Source organism: Bufo gargarizans, chromosome 9 (genome assembly GCF_014858855.1).
Source record: "Bufo gargarizans isolate SCDJY-AF-19 chromosome 9, ASM1485885v1, whole genome shotgun sequence".
NCBI lineage: Eukaryota > Metazoa > Chordata > Amphibia > Anura > Bufonidae > Bufo > Bufo gargarizans.
Genome location: NC_058088.1, coordinates 34,517,256 through 34,531,315, shown reverse-complemented (window position 1 = coordinate 34,531,315; position 14,060 = coordinate 34,517,256). Strand labels below are relative to the sequence as shown.

General features: G+C 47.4%; 1 protein-coding gene across 1 annotated transcript in view; it reads right to left on the bottom strand.

The window, feature by feature from the left end:
• Positions 1–435: 435 nt before the first annotated feature.
• LOC122919302 (UAP56-interacting factor-like) overlaps positions 436–14,060 on the bottom strand; it is a 43,304-nt gene continuing 29,679 nt past the window's right edge. The window contains exons 8-9 of the mRNA XM_044268246.1: positions 13,859–13,979; positions 436–675 (exon numbers count right to left, since the gene is read on the bottom strand). Of these exons, the coding sequence (XP_044124181.1) occupies positions 580–675; positions 13,859–13,979 (217 nt within the window). The 3' untranslated portion in view covers positions 436–579. The remainder of the gene's footprint in view (positions 676–13,858; positions 13,980–14,060) is intronic.

The window sequence follows — 14,060 nt, the reverse complement described above, 5'->3', positions numbered from 1 at the left end:
GTACCTCAATCGTCAGGCAGGAGGATCCCAGAACTGAAGTGTGCCCTTCCCATCCTGCCACTTTACAAATCACTAGTCAGACTCTACATAGAGTATTATGTACAATTCTGGGCTCCTGTGAACAAGACAGACATAGCAGAGGTAGAGGGGGTTCAGAGGAGGGCAACTAAAGTAATAACTGGAATGGGTGGACTACAGTACCCTGAAAGATTATCAAAATTAGGGTTATTCTGTGCAGATAAAAAAAAAATTCACTATGAAACTGGAGAACCCCATATACCTAACAGTCTCTCATAGTAGACTAAAATTCTAGCAAACCAGCCTATTACTCACTATTCTCTAGCTTCCAGATTTATGGGTCATTTATATGATTTATGATACTTATACTTCATTATTCATCATATTTTGTACTGCTTCTTTTATAAATAAGACAAATTGTATTACATAACTTTATTAAGTATGATGGGAGTTCTTGATTCTTCAGTGCACTGCATTAAGTCTCTATCCAAATCTAAAGTCCTGGAGAAGAACAGCTGAGGTTTACACGTACTACATTCTTCTGTCCAAATGAAGCTGATGTTAAGTGAGCATGACTGTCCGCCCCACTCGTCTAGCTGGTATATACTGTCCTTTAATCTTGATTGTAGAAAACCGTTCATTCAGTGTGACATTCGTCTGAAAAATACACAGGATCACATCAGCATTTATTCTTCCTACTGTGCAACAATGAAATGTGAATGTTCAACTTTGTTTAATCTCAAAATTTGTCACAAAATATAAGAAACCCAAGTAGAGAAGTACTCTGAAAACTTGGACAACCCATCAAGTTCTATTACTGTTTAAGCACTGAAGATTATATCTTCAAAACACTGCTCCAATAAGTGTTGTGGGATTACCATTGAGACAGACCATGCAGCATCTGTTGGTTCCTTGTTGAGAAAGGACCCAGTCCTAGTTGGTCCTACTCTCTTTGTTATAGGGTGGTGAGAACCTGTGCAGGACTCTCCTCAATAGAGGAACCGTACAGTTAACAATGAAGGAGGTAAGGTAATGGCCTATGGTCATTGAAAAGGTGTGGTGGAGAATTGTATACCTCTTCTGTCCTGGGTGGCAATACTCAACACTGAATCAGTAATACAAGTTACGTTTCACAGTTAAATCATATTCACAGTGGGTGGAAACGTTGTAAATGGAATAAAACTACAAAGTTTATTAGGTATACGTTAAAATGAAGGGGGAGGGTATGCGAGCCCTACATCAATGTGTACAAACAAACAAAAAAACGACACTAAACTGGTCGATACTCTGAACTGTACAGACAGACCACCAAATATCCCCTCAGAATTCCCTTGCGTAACAACAGTGGATTATTGGCTGTCTAAAGGGATATAACCCAGAGTGTACGCAGCTAAATAACGCACTACACTCTACAGTGCATACAAACTGGTATCTATTGATGAAGCTGCTGTGACGCAGTGTGTCTTCAGCATATTACCAGCCACTGTCAGTTCAAGAGTAGCAAGTCACCAGACACCTGTAGACTGCAAGGCCGGGATCTACTTGAAATCAGTGGGTAGGGGGCGTGGCTTCGGCATGGCGGCGTGAGGACGTGTGAGCAGAGAGCTCCGTGACCAGACCCAGGAGAACGATCAAAGACCGCTCCCCTACCTGCCTTTCTTGGCCATGACTAGAGGGAGACGTTCGAGGAGTCAGCCCGCGGTCCCCCCTGAGCAATCTATCGGCCGCTTCCTCCGTTCCAGTCAGCAGGAAGGGTGCGACTCACCTAAGATGGCTGCCGCTCCCTCGTCCCTGCGCCCAGCAGCACCGCCATTTTCGCCGGCGCCAGCATTGGAGATGTCCCGGCCACCAGCTCGTCACCTGGGAGAAGACATTACTCACCATGCTGAGACTACAGTGAGTAGCCAGGACGCCGGTCCAAGTCCTTCGTGGCGCCACGCTGCATCATCCCAGCCGGAGCCCGCGGGTACCGCCAATCAGGCTAGTTCAGGGCCTACTGAAACGGAGGGCTTGCGTACAGCAGTCGCTTCTCCATATGCGGCTAACAGACATTCTGCTGAACCTAGGCAGTCTATGGACAGGGCCCCGGCTCACTTATTGTCCCCTGTTGATATCTTTAAGGGGAACCCTGGGGTGGACAAGACGCCGCCTTTGAAGGCTGCAATCCCCATTTCAGGCCACACGCCAGGTCACATGGGGCTGGACCCAGCCACCCAGTCCCTCAGCCAAAGTGTGCCGGCCATCTTCTCCACGCTGACACAGCAACCAGAGGAGCCACAGGGGTCTCCCTTACCCCCGCCCTCCATTGATCGCACGCTGGCAGAACTGTGGGAAATGATAAGGGCGCTACCCACTAAATCGGACCTGGAGGCGCAGGTGGCCCGTATTGAGAACAAACAGGCCCAGGCCCTGCAAGCTGTCCGAGATGAAGTCCATCATTTGGATGATCGCTTGTCCTCGCTAGAGCACCGCTACGCAGTTACCGCTTCCGTGGTTCACTCCCATTCGGAGTCACTATCTGCACATACTCTTCAGATGCAAGATTTCTCTCTACACCTCGATGATGTGGAAAATAGAGGTCGCCGAAATAATCTTAAGCTCCGCAACATCCCGGAGTCTGTTCCTAATGACCAACTTCATTCCGTAGTGGTTGGCATTTTTAATTCAGTCTTGAGTCCATAGGACTGCAGGACCCAGAAACCGTGATGCAGACAGACCGCGTGACGTTATCTGCCGGGTCCATTTTTATACAGTTAAAGAGCGTATCCTGCGCAAGGCCTGGGAAAAAAAGGAGATTTTCTTTGAGGATATACCAATCTCCATCCTGCCTGATGTATCCCGTCTGACCTTGTCTATGAGAAGAATGGTCAGGCCCTTGTTGGAGGCAATCAAAGAGGCGGGGGCATCCTATCGCTGGGGACATCCGTTCCATATAATTGTCAGGTACCCTAACGGCCAATCCATGCAGGTTCGTTCTCTGGCTGACCTGCCGGATCTGTTCAGGTTCCTCGATGTCCGCCCCTTCACGGTTCCTGACTGGACTCTGCCTACGTCTTTGCAAGGTTTGCATCAGGAACTGGACTTTCCACAAAGAGCACCATCTACATCCCCGAGACGGCTGTCTCCTGGCCACTCCGACTCTTTCCGCGGCCGCCTTTCCGGACCACAATACCAGCCTCCTCGGCGCCTTCCCCCACCTCCTCGCTGATCCACCGGGGTGTCCGCAACTGAAGAGTCTGTCTGCCTGAATTGTTAAGGGTGGTTCAGCTAAGCGGTTTTCGGCATCCCTTCATTCTTCATGGACTTATGTGATCCTGAGATAGTCTCGGCACCGCCTCTTCTGTGTTATCGTCTTACTCTTGAGATGACTCCTGTCCCTATATTTCATGTCTCATTGCTCCTAACACTGCCTTCCTCTATTCCACTCAGCTACAATACCATAACCTCGGGGGAAGGGGTCTTTGGTTCTTATTCTGTCCTGTTTTTCTTTTCTGGTCACGGACCGCTCTCCGTGTGAAATGTGTTCTTTCTTCCTTGTAGACGCCGGCTGTTTCTCTCCCCCCACTAGGGCACTGTGAGTTCTTGCCTCTGTGAAGTCTAACAGACAGGTGACTCGCAGTTACTTCTACCTTGATAGGGTTTTTTTGTCCCTCTCCTGAGGGCTAGATTTCCTCCTTCTTTCCGTCCCGGTGTTCCTGTCCCCCCCCCTTTTCTCCTTTCCCTCATCCCCGCTGTCAGTGCTCTCTGCTCTCGCTGAGAAGTTCTACTTGTCTCCGTTCTCTATCTCACAGTATTACACCATGTCTGACGTTTTGTTGGTCTCCCTTAATGTACAGGGGTTGAACTTGCCGGAGAAGAGATCGTCCCTTCTACGTCTCCTCTGGAAGAAACGCGCACACGTGGCGTTCATCCAGGAAACTCATTTTCGTTCGTCTTCCACTCCGAAGCTCTCGGACAGGCGCTTTCCACATGTCTACCATATTACTGATCCGGATACCAAGACGAAAGGTGTGTCCATCCTCATCTCCAATGCTATCTCATGGGACCTGATTGACTCTCGCACTGATGGAGCAGGCAGGTACCTATTTGTAAAGGGTAACTTAGCGGGCTCTAAAGTTACACTGGTAACAGTATACGCCCCCAACAACTGTCAGGTGGGATTCTTATCTAGAACCCTCAGGGCCTTGGAGGATTTCACGGAGGGTCTGCTAATTCTTGGCGGGGACTTTAACATTGTCCTGAATCCTCGCTTGGACTCCTCCAAGGGCCAGGTTTCCTTCCCACTCTCCGCCATTACCAGACTTAGGGAGCTCTTATTTTCCCGCCAACTTGCTGATACCTGGCGTATCCTTCATTCAACATCCCGTTCTTTTCACATCCCCACAATTCCTACTCCAGACTGCATTATTTCTTCCTGAACCATGCTAGACTAGACCTTCTCTCTAAAGCTGAGATTGACCCTATTACATTCTCGGACCATGCCCTGGTCTCCATATCCCTTACCCTCCCAGCCCACCAATCCAGAGCCTGGCATTGGCAGTTAAATGACTCACTTCTCCAGGATCTCCAGGTCATATCGGAAGTCCAGAGAGACTTGTCTGAGTATTTTGCGACCAATGTAACTCCCAAGAGCGACCCTCTTACCATATGGGAAGCCCATAAATGTTATATCAGAGGCACCTTTATCAAATTGGGGTCCCGTGTGAAGAAGGAAAGAGCAGCGAAGATATCTACCCTTCTAACGCGCATACACACACTAGAACAGCAGCATAAGAGGATTCTGGACTTGCAGCTGGGAGCGGAGCTTACCCAGCTAAGGGAACAGGTTCGCGCTTTATGCCTTTCAAAAGCCAAAGCGACCTTAATTAAGTGCCGTAGACATTTCTATGAACATGGTAACAAACCAGGCAGAACCCTTGCACGGGCGTTACAAAAGACTAGGCTGCGTTCCTTTGTCCCACAGGTATCCCTTCCCTCCGGTAGACAGACCTCTCTCCCGAAGGAAATAGCAGAAGCATTCAGGTCCTACTACCACACCCTGTACAATCTTGGCGACTCTCATCAATCCGTTAGCCCTGATCCCAGCCCCTCAGTAAGGACTTATCTTGAAACTGCGGGCTTGCCATCTATGTCCCCAGAAGCGGTTACTGATTTGGAGTTACCCATATCATTGTCTGAGTTACAAGCAGCCATTAAGGACACCCAGTCAGGGAAGGCCCCGGGTCCAGATGGACTTACGCTCTCCTATTATAAACATTTTAAGGACACTTTGCCTGCTTATTTTATAGCGGCCTTTAATTCATTGGATAGGGCCCGCACACTTCCGAATGACACCCTAAGGGCGCATATCACAGTAGTCCCCAAGGAAGGGAAGGACCCCTCATGTTGCCAGAGCTACCGCCCCATTTCCCTGATTAACGTGGATCTGAAATTATTTTCTAAAATACTTGCCACTCGCCTGCTACCTCATTTGCAAAAATTAATCCACTTAGACCAAACCGTTTTTTTACCTCTAAGAGAAGCCCGTGATAGCACCACGAGAGCAATTAACATGATCTACCGTGCAGTTACCTCCAAGACTCCAACTTTATTTCTATCTACCGACGCCGAGAAGGCGTTCGATAGGGTCAATTGGGAATTTATGTTCGAAACCCTGCGCTGTGTGGGAATGGGGACAAAATGATGGCTCGAATTACTAACCTCTACTCCAACCCCTCGGCAGTGGTCAAGGTGAATGGTCAGTTCTCCATGCCCCTGTCCATCCGGAATGGTACCAGACAGGGCTGCCCCCTATCCCCTTTGATATTCGTGATTTGTCTGGAACCGCTTCTGTGTCACATAAGGGGGAACCCAGATATTTCAGGGCTGCGGATTCATGAGACTTCGCACAAGGTTGCAGCTTATGCTGATGACCTTTTGTTCTTTCTCACCAATCCTAGGGTTACCCTCCCGAACCTTTTTCAGGAGCTAAAAATATATGCTCACCTCTCGAACTTTAAAATCAATTATCAAAAATCGGAGGCATTAAACATAACCCTTCCCCCCTCCATGGTCCAATCTATCTCAGGCAGCTTTCCATTTAAGTGGGCTCGCTCATCCTTGAAATACCTGGGGATTCAACTGACCCCCATACTAGCGGAGCTCTATCAGGTCAACTATCCACCTCTTCTTCGAACCATAAAAGCAGATTTGGATAGGTGGCATACTGGTACGTTTTCTTGGTTCGGTAGGATATCTATTTTTAAAATGAATATTCTGCCGAAGATCCTGTTTTTCTTCCAAGCCCTACCGATCCACATCCCCAGACTCTTCTTTCACACTCTCTTGAAAATGTTGACCCACTTCATATGGGCAGGCAAACCGTCCAGGATAGCTAGGGTCCGTACTTTTCCGTCCCAAGCTGGAGGGTGGTTTAGGGCTCCCCGACTTCCTCTCATACCATAGGGCATCACATCTTCTTAGGATAGTTGATTGGTGTCGACACCAGACGTATAAACAATGGGTCTCAGTTGAGCAGTCCTTCCTATCGGCTCCATTGTCAGCCATTCCTTGGTTGGCCGCCCAGGTTCCATTGGAGGCTCGCCTACACCCGACAATTGGCCCTTCCTTGAAAGCCTTAGGCTGCATTCAGAATCGTCCGGGTATCTCTCCATCCCCCTCTCCTATGTTCCCTATTTTGGGTAACCCTCAATTCCCCCCAGGGTTAGAGCGTGGTCCTTTTAGAGAGCTGGTGAAATGCAACAAATTCAGGGCCCACCATCTGATTTCCGCGGATCAATGGCTTTCCCCACAACAGATCTCGGAGACTGTGGGTCTCCCTACCCTCAATCCCTGGCAGTCTAGACAACTTACACACTTCCTGTCTTCACTCCCTCCCGCGACTACATACGTCCGTGCCAAGACAGACTTTGAGGCCCTCTGTGAGCAGTCCGGAGTGACTAGACGCACCCTTTCACGCACATATTGTCTGTTAACATCCCCCCCGGACCAACCTCCCCCCAATTTTGTCTCCCAATGGGAAACTGACTTGGGAATGACTCTCTCTTCAGAACAGCGTTTGAGGCTATACACATGCATTCACAAATCATCTATGGCTAGCAATGTGCAGGAGGCGGGCTTCAAACTCATGTCCCGTTGGTACAGGGTCCCGACTAGGCTCAATTCTATCTTCCCATCTGCCTCGCCCATGTGCTGGCGTTGTGGCTCTGAGAGGGGTACATTACTGCATGTGTTTTGGTCTTGTCCCCTTCTCTCGGCTTTTCTGGGACTCAGTGTGGGGGATCACGTCAAAGTTCACTACGTATACCCTCCCGAAGACGCCGGCCTTTTTTCTGCTCCATCAGTGCGAGATTCCTTTGGCATCCTATAACAAGTCTGTGGTACGACATCTGGTGAACGCGGCGAGAGCTTGCATCCCATGCCTATGGAGGCAGTCTTCTGCTCCCTCCATATCAATGTGGATCAGTAGAGTCCAGGAGATTATGAGAATGGAGGATCTTACTTCATCACTGAGGCACACTGAGAAAAGATTCTCCAAAACGTGGAGTCACTGGTTGATCTTTTATGACTCGGCTGAATGTAAAGCCCTTCTAACACCTGAGCGAGAGTAAAGGTTTGAGTATGCTGCCCCCCCTTTCCTTGTCCGTGTCGGCATTATGTTTGCATTTAGTTTGCATATTTCTGTTCCACAGTTGGTTGTGGTTTTCCCGAGTAGGGTTCAATAATTGCACGACCAGTCGATTGTCATTTATTTTACCTGTGATTTGTAATTGAGAGGTAGTTACCGTCAGTCTCATTGCGTGTCATGCTTTGGGATTATTTATTTTTACCATGCTTTGGTACTGAGATGTATTCAATATCAGTCTCATTGCTTGTCTTGCTTTACTCTAATGAAAATTGGAAAATTTAAATAAAGAATTTACAAAAAAAAAGAAATCAGTTGGTAACACAATGCTAGCCTCCCCACCAATACTGTATAGTCCCCTTGCTGCCTCTATTGTTGTGCAGTAGGATTGTCTGACTACAAGAACATAACGGCTATCTACCCTATGTCCCCATAAAGGGGTAGCGCTGAACCTGTACCCTATTCACTGCTCTACGTTTCGCCCTGTAGGCTCATCAGGAGCTAGGTAACCGGAGTTCAGAACATACAAACATATAGAACGCTGTGTGCCTCGTGTGGTGAGGCAACGGCACCGGCGCTGGGGTGGCCGTAATACGGCCGCCGCTTACAGCTTGTCAAATAGGGGAAGCCCCTCCCCCAGAGGGGTGGATCCAACAGTTGCCGGCGAATAGGAGAGCGGTAGGTGTGTCACACGGACTGAGCGCCTCCGCCCTCCCCCCGCCCATCTCGGCGACGCAATCCTCTCTAGAGTGTAAAAACACTCCCATATATCAACAGGGACCAATCGGCGGTTATATAAACACTAACAGGCATCAGCACCAAAGGTACTATGAAGCTAAGTTACGGATGTAAAGATCCAATAATAGGGAAGTAACCTGCAGATCTATAATGACCAAAGGGTATGCCACTAGACTCATTTCACTGCTCGCAGGGGTACAGTACTCACACCGGTCCGCAGTAAGCACACCATACACTGCAAAAATGCAGTGTATGGATTACAATGCATACCCCCTGATAATGTACAGAACAAGGAAAGCGGCGAAGCCGGTAGGAAAAATAGTCAGTGGGGACTTCTAATCATGGGGTACATAGTGAGGTCCAGCAGAACCAGACATCACCTTTATATGAAACACGTATATGAGATGTGTTCATTCAGGCCTCCTGGACGTACGGTTCGTAACCTGAACGTTCATTCTGCCTCCTTCTGTAACAGTTTTGTATCGAAGTCCCCTCCTCTAGGAGTTCTTCTAATGACCTCAATACCTTGAAATCTGATCGCCTCCAGGTTGCCAGAGTGGCTTATGTGACGTGCGATAGGGGTGTCCACATCATTACGGATATCATTGAGGTGTTCCCCTATCCTCCGTCGGAACTCCCGTATGGTTTTGCCTACATACTGGAGGCGACACATAAACGTTGCCAGATAGATGACCCCTCTGGTCCTGCAATTCATGAATGACCAAATTGCAAACCTTTGTTGTGTCACGGTACTGATGAAACTGTTCCCCCTCTCAATAGCACCGCATGCCACACACCCGCTACAGGGGAACGTGCCCTTAGGTTGGCGATCGAGTCACGTCCCCGGTTGTGGGGGTTGTAGAAAGCTGTGTACTAAACGATCTCTTAAACTGTGGCCTTGGCGAAAGGTAATGCTTGGGGTATCACCTACAAGGTGTCCCACATCTGGGTCCGATTTAAGGATGCCCCAAAAGCAGGTGAGGACCTTGCGTACATATCTCTGAGCCTCATCAAATGTGGCAATAATCCGGACTTGGTTATCGTCGCCACCTCTAGTACGTGGTACCAACAATGTATCGCGGTTTACTGTAAGCAAATGCTGGTATGCGTTCGTCAAGACCTATCGTGGATACCCCTATCTGTAAACCTACTCTGAAGGTCCCTAGCCGCCACCAGGTAGTCTGCCATCCTAGAGCAGTTTCTGCGTAATCTCAAGTACTGCCCTTTGGGAATACCTTTTTGGCCCCCAGGGATGTGGGGCTGTGGGGGCCTTTTTGCAAGAAAGGGGTATGCACATGTGGCTGCACAATGAGTTTGTACTGGAGTTATTACTGTTTATTCTGGAACATAACATGTTTTTGTTTAATGGCCGCCTGTTCCACCAGCTCAGGGGAGTGGCAATGGGTAGCCCATGTGCACCGACCTTTGCCAATCTCTACTTGGGCTGGTGGGAACGGAAAATGGTTTTTACTGAGGAGAAAAACATGGATTAAACACATAGGCCTGTGGTTACGCTATATCAACAACGTGCTGATCCTATGGTCTAGGAGTGTGAGTGACTTTAACCTTAATAAGAATGACCTGGGACTATATTTCACGTCGGAAATCCATCAAAACCACATCACCTTTTTAGATCTTAACATCTTTAAGGATCCTGAAGGGAATATAGGCACACGGAAGGACACAGCCACTAATAGCCTCCTACGTTGGGACAGCTGCCATCCGGTAGCTCTTAAAAAAGGTATTCCCAAAGGGCAGTACTTGAGATTACGCAGAAACTGCTCTAGGATGGCAGACTACCGGGTGGCGGCTAGGGACCTTCAGGGTAGGTTTACAGATAGGGGGTATCCACGACAGGTCCTGACGAACGCATACCAGCATTTGCTTACAGTAAACCGCAATACATTGTTGGTACCACGTACCAGAGGTGACGACAATAACCAAGTCCGGATTATTGCCACATTTGATGAGGCTCAGAGAGATGTACGGGAGGTCCTCACCCGCTTTTGGGGCATCCTTAAATCGGACCGAGATGTGGGACACCTTGTAGGTGGTACCCCAAGCATTACCTTTTGCCGAGGCCGCAGTTTAAGAGATTGTTTAGTACACAGCTTTCTACAACCCCCACAACTGGGGACGTGGCTCGATCGCCGTATTATGGCCACCCCAGCGCCGATGCCATTGCCTCACCACACGAGGCACACAGCATTCTATATGTTTGTATGTTTTGAACTCCGGTTACCTAGCTCCTGATGAGCCTACAGGGCGAAACGTAGAGCAGTGAATAGGGTACAAGTTCAGCGCTACCCCTTTATGGGGACATAGGGTAGATAGCCGTTATGTTCTTGTAGCCAGACAATCCTACTGCACAACAATAGAGGCAGCGAGGGGACTATACAGTATTGGTGGGGAGGCTAGTATTGTGTTACCCACTGATTTCAAGTAGATCCCGGCCTTGCAGTCTACAGGTGTCTGGTGACTTGCTACTCTTGAACTGACAGTGGCTGGTAATATGCTGAAGACACACTGCGTCACAGCAGCTTCATAAATAGATTCCAGTTTGTATACACTGTAGAGTGTAGTGCGTTATTCAGCTGCGTACACTCTGGGTTATATCCCTTTAGACAGCCAACAATCCCACTGTTGTTACGCAAGGGAATTCTGAGGGGATATTTGGGGGTCTGTCTTTACAGTTCGGCGTATCGACCAGTTTAGTATATTTATTTATTTTTTTTGTACACATTGAGGTAGGGCTCGCATACCCTCCCCCTTCATTTTAACGTATACCTAATAAACTGTGTGGCAATACGCAGAATCATGATGAGGCTTAGGACATTTCATCTTTGCTATGAGGTACTCTTCTCTTAAGGGGCTGTCTTTTTTTTAACAGACTCTGTTTGTTACAAAGATACATTGACGAAAAGCAGATCACAGGACGTATGCTGCTGGGGCTAAAAAGTTGTGAAGAGGTCCTGATTCACTTTTTGTAAATACCTCCTAATATATACTTGTGGGAGAACTTCATAATTCTATTTGACCAGAATTCTGGGGGAAATAAATAGCACATTTTGAAGAACCATTTTTGCACCAAAATTTGCAACTTTCATTTAATTCTCTCGCCACTTTTTAAAAGTGAATGGAAAGTGGGTATAGCTAGGTTAATTAGGTGTTCAAGCAGAATTATCAATTGTCACCAAAAAGTTGCAAAAAAAAAGATGCAGCATGCCTTATCTTGATGCGGAATTCACGCTGAATCTATTATTGAAATGAATGGGAAGCATCAGGGAAATGCTCTGTATACTGGAGTATACCGCAGTTTTGAAGATGCCGTCTCAGTGGTTCACTGCTTAAATTGGTTAAGATGTCTTTGGTTTATACTGGTATTCCAAGAGCTGTGTATGAGGAGCAAGGGGTTAATTTTACCAGCTACTTAGAGACAGTTGCTAGCTGTGGGTTGGTCCCACCCTTGGGGTCTTTGTTGACTAGCTGGTGGCGAGCAGATGGCAATCGGGGTGTAAGCAGCACAGGTGTGATGCTGGTGCTACAGACAGGAGAAGCTGACAGGAATACTCTAGTCCTGTGAGCCACAAGTAGCTTTAGGAGCAATCCTAACAGAACTCAGCCTCTGAGAGAAGGAAGCAGATACTTTTACAGAAGGTTGAGGGCCATTTTAGGGGCAAGGCATGGAAAAAACATTAGTGATGGTAACAAATGAATGTAGGCTGTGGACTTCACTGCATTTGGTTGGAGATAAGCTTCAGGTACCTTGCCATCCTTCATACTTATTGTAAAAGAGATTTTGCATCCCTTTTCCTAATATGCAAGATTGCTTATATTAAAGGGGTTGTCCAAGTTATTTTTGTTCTAACCAAATGTAAGGGGTTTCCAATTCACTTACTTCATCTACAATGGCCCCTTTCTCATATTTCACTAAGTATCACATGACCTGTGACGTCAACTTTTTCCCCTGCTCTGATAATGTTCCATGCACAAGCCTGAGGGAGCAGGAAGGAGCAGGTCTGCCTCTGTGCACGGAACGTCCGTATGAAGGCTGTGCTGGTTGGAGAACCAACAAGCCACGCCACCTTCACTGCCCAATCTGCTGGCTGAGCTGTCTGCCCTGTGTCTCCCCTCCCAATAGATTCTTCAGCTAGGTTTAACCCCTTCTACCATCACCAGCACAGACTAGGGGCTGGAGACTCTGCCTCAGGTACTGAGCAGCTGCAGGGCTTACTCTTCTCCAGGCAATGAAGAAACAAATGCTGTGCACAGGATCTTCCCTCTCTCCTCACATTGCAAACACAGAGCTGACTGGAGGCGTTCTCTCCTCTGTACTCTTCTGCTGGCTGTAAGGAAATGTCTGCAAAGCATTGCACAAGAACAGGTAGGGGGAAGATCCTGTGTGTATCAGAAATATCATCACTTGTAGTTCTACACATACAACATGCTGCTGAATATTCCAGCTGTCAGACTGAAAGTAGGGCAGCAATTTTATTCACTCCCTTTGCAGAGCAGGGGGGGGGGGGGGAGGCAGTATTTGTTGACACCATAAATATTCATGAGGAAAACCTCAAAGATTGTTGTTACATACCCCCACAGCTCTGCAACTGCATGTCAACAAAGGGGCCAGGACAGAATTAGGTACATACATTTTTTTTTATTTTTTTGCGTAAAACTTGCTTAGCCTATGTGTATATTGCTGATAATCATATTTACAGTGCTTTTTTTTTTTTTTTTTACATAACTCGGAAAACCCCTTTAACTGGTAAGAGACTCAAAGAGGTGCTCATTGTATGGTCCATATCCTCACATAGCCTTGGGAAAACTGTGTGTACCACATGAAAATACTGAATTTGCTTTTGCAATGCCTGTGTGTGTCATCTGCCTAAACTACTTTAGTATAGTTAACTTGCTACCCCAACACCAGCCTCCTCATTGCCTTGCATCACCTACGTGCACTGTCACACCATTGCCCTTCTTGCCGGTACTACAAGGGAGCCTTGCCTTGCACCTCAAAATCCACCAACATCAAGGGCACCCCATCTACCACGGGCAGGGGATCCTGAACCAGGGTGTGCCCCAAGGGGAAGAAAGGATGTGTCCCTCTCATCACTGCATGTTCCAGGGAGCTCCAGGGTGAGAACCCACCACTACCACTCCTGTCCTCTCCCTTTCCCCTTGCAGGAGGAAGATTTGTCTGGCTACATATTTTATCTGCAGCAACAGATGAATGGACATGCATACCTTATATAATATATTAACTGCTTTCTATGCTTGGACGATCCAAAGTGGGGTACATCTATATTTCTTAATAAGACATATGGCTAGGGATGGTAATATAATGTTTGCCAACAGGTATCCAGCTCAACACTAAAAAGGGTAGACCGTTATCCTTTATCACCAGAATAAACTGGTTTTATCTCGCTCAAGCATAAAGTCAAGAATTCACCAAAAAGTTGGAAATTGCTAATAACTTACATGATTGGCCATAGCCCGGAAATTGAATCTCAGAGGAACTCCTTTAGGAGGGGGATCTATAGGATGCGCTCCTGTTTTTCTAAATCTCCCTCCTGGTCGCTTCATTGCTGGTCTTTTGGACCTATGATATAGAGAGAAGACAAAATCATTAACAAATTGTATAAATAGATTCTTATTAATTGAATGGAGCAGTATGTAAGAT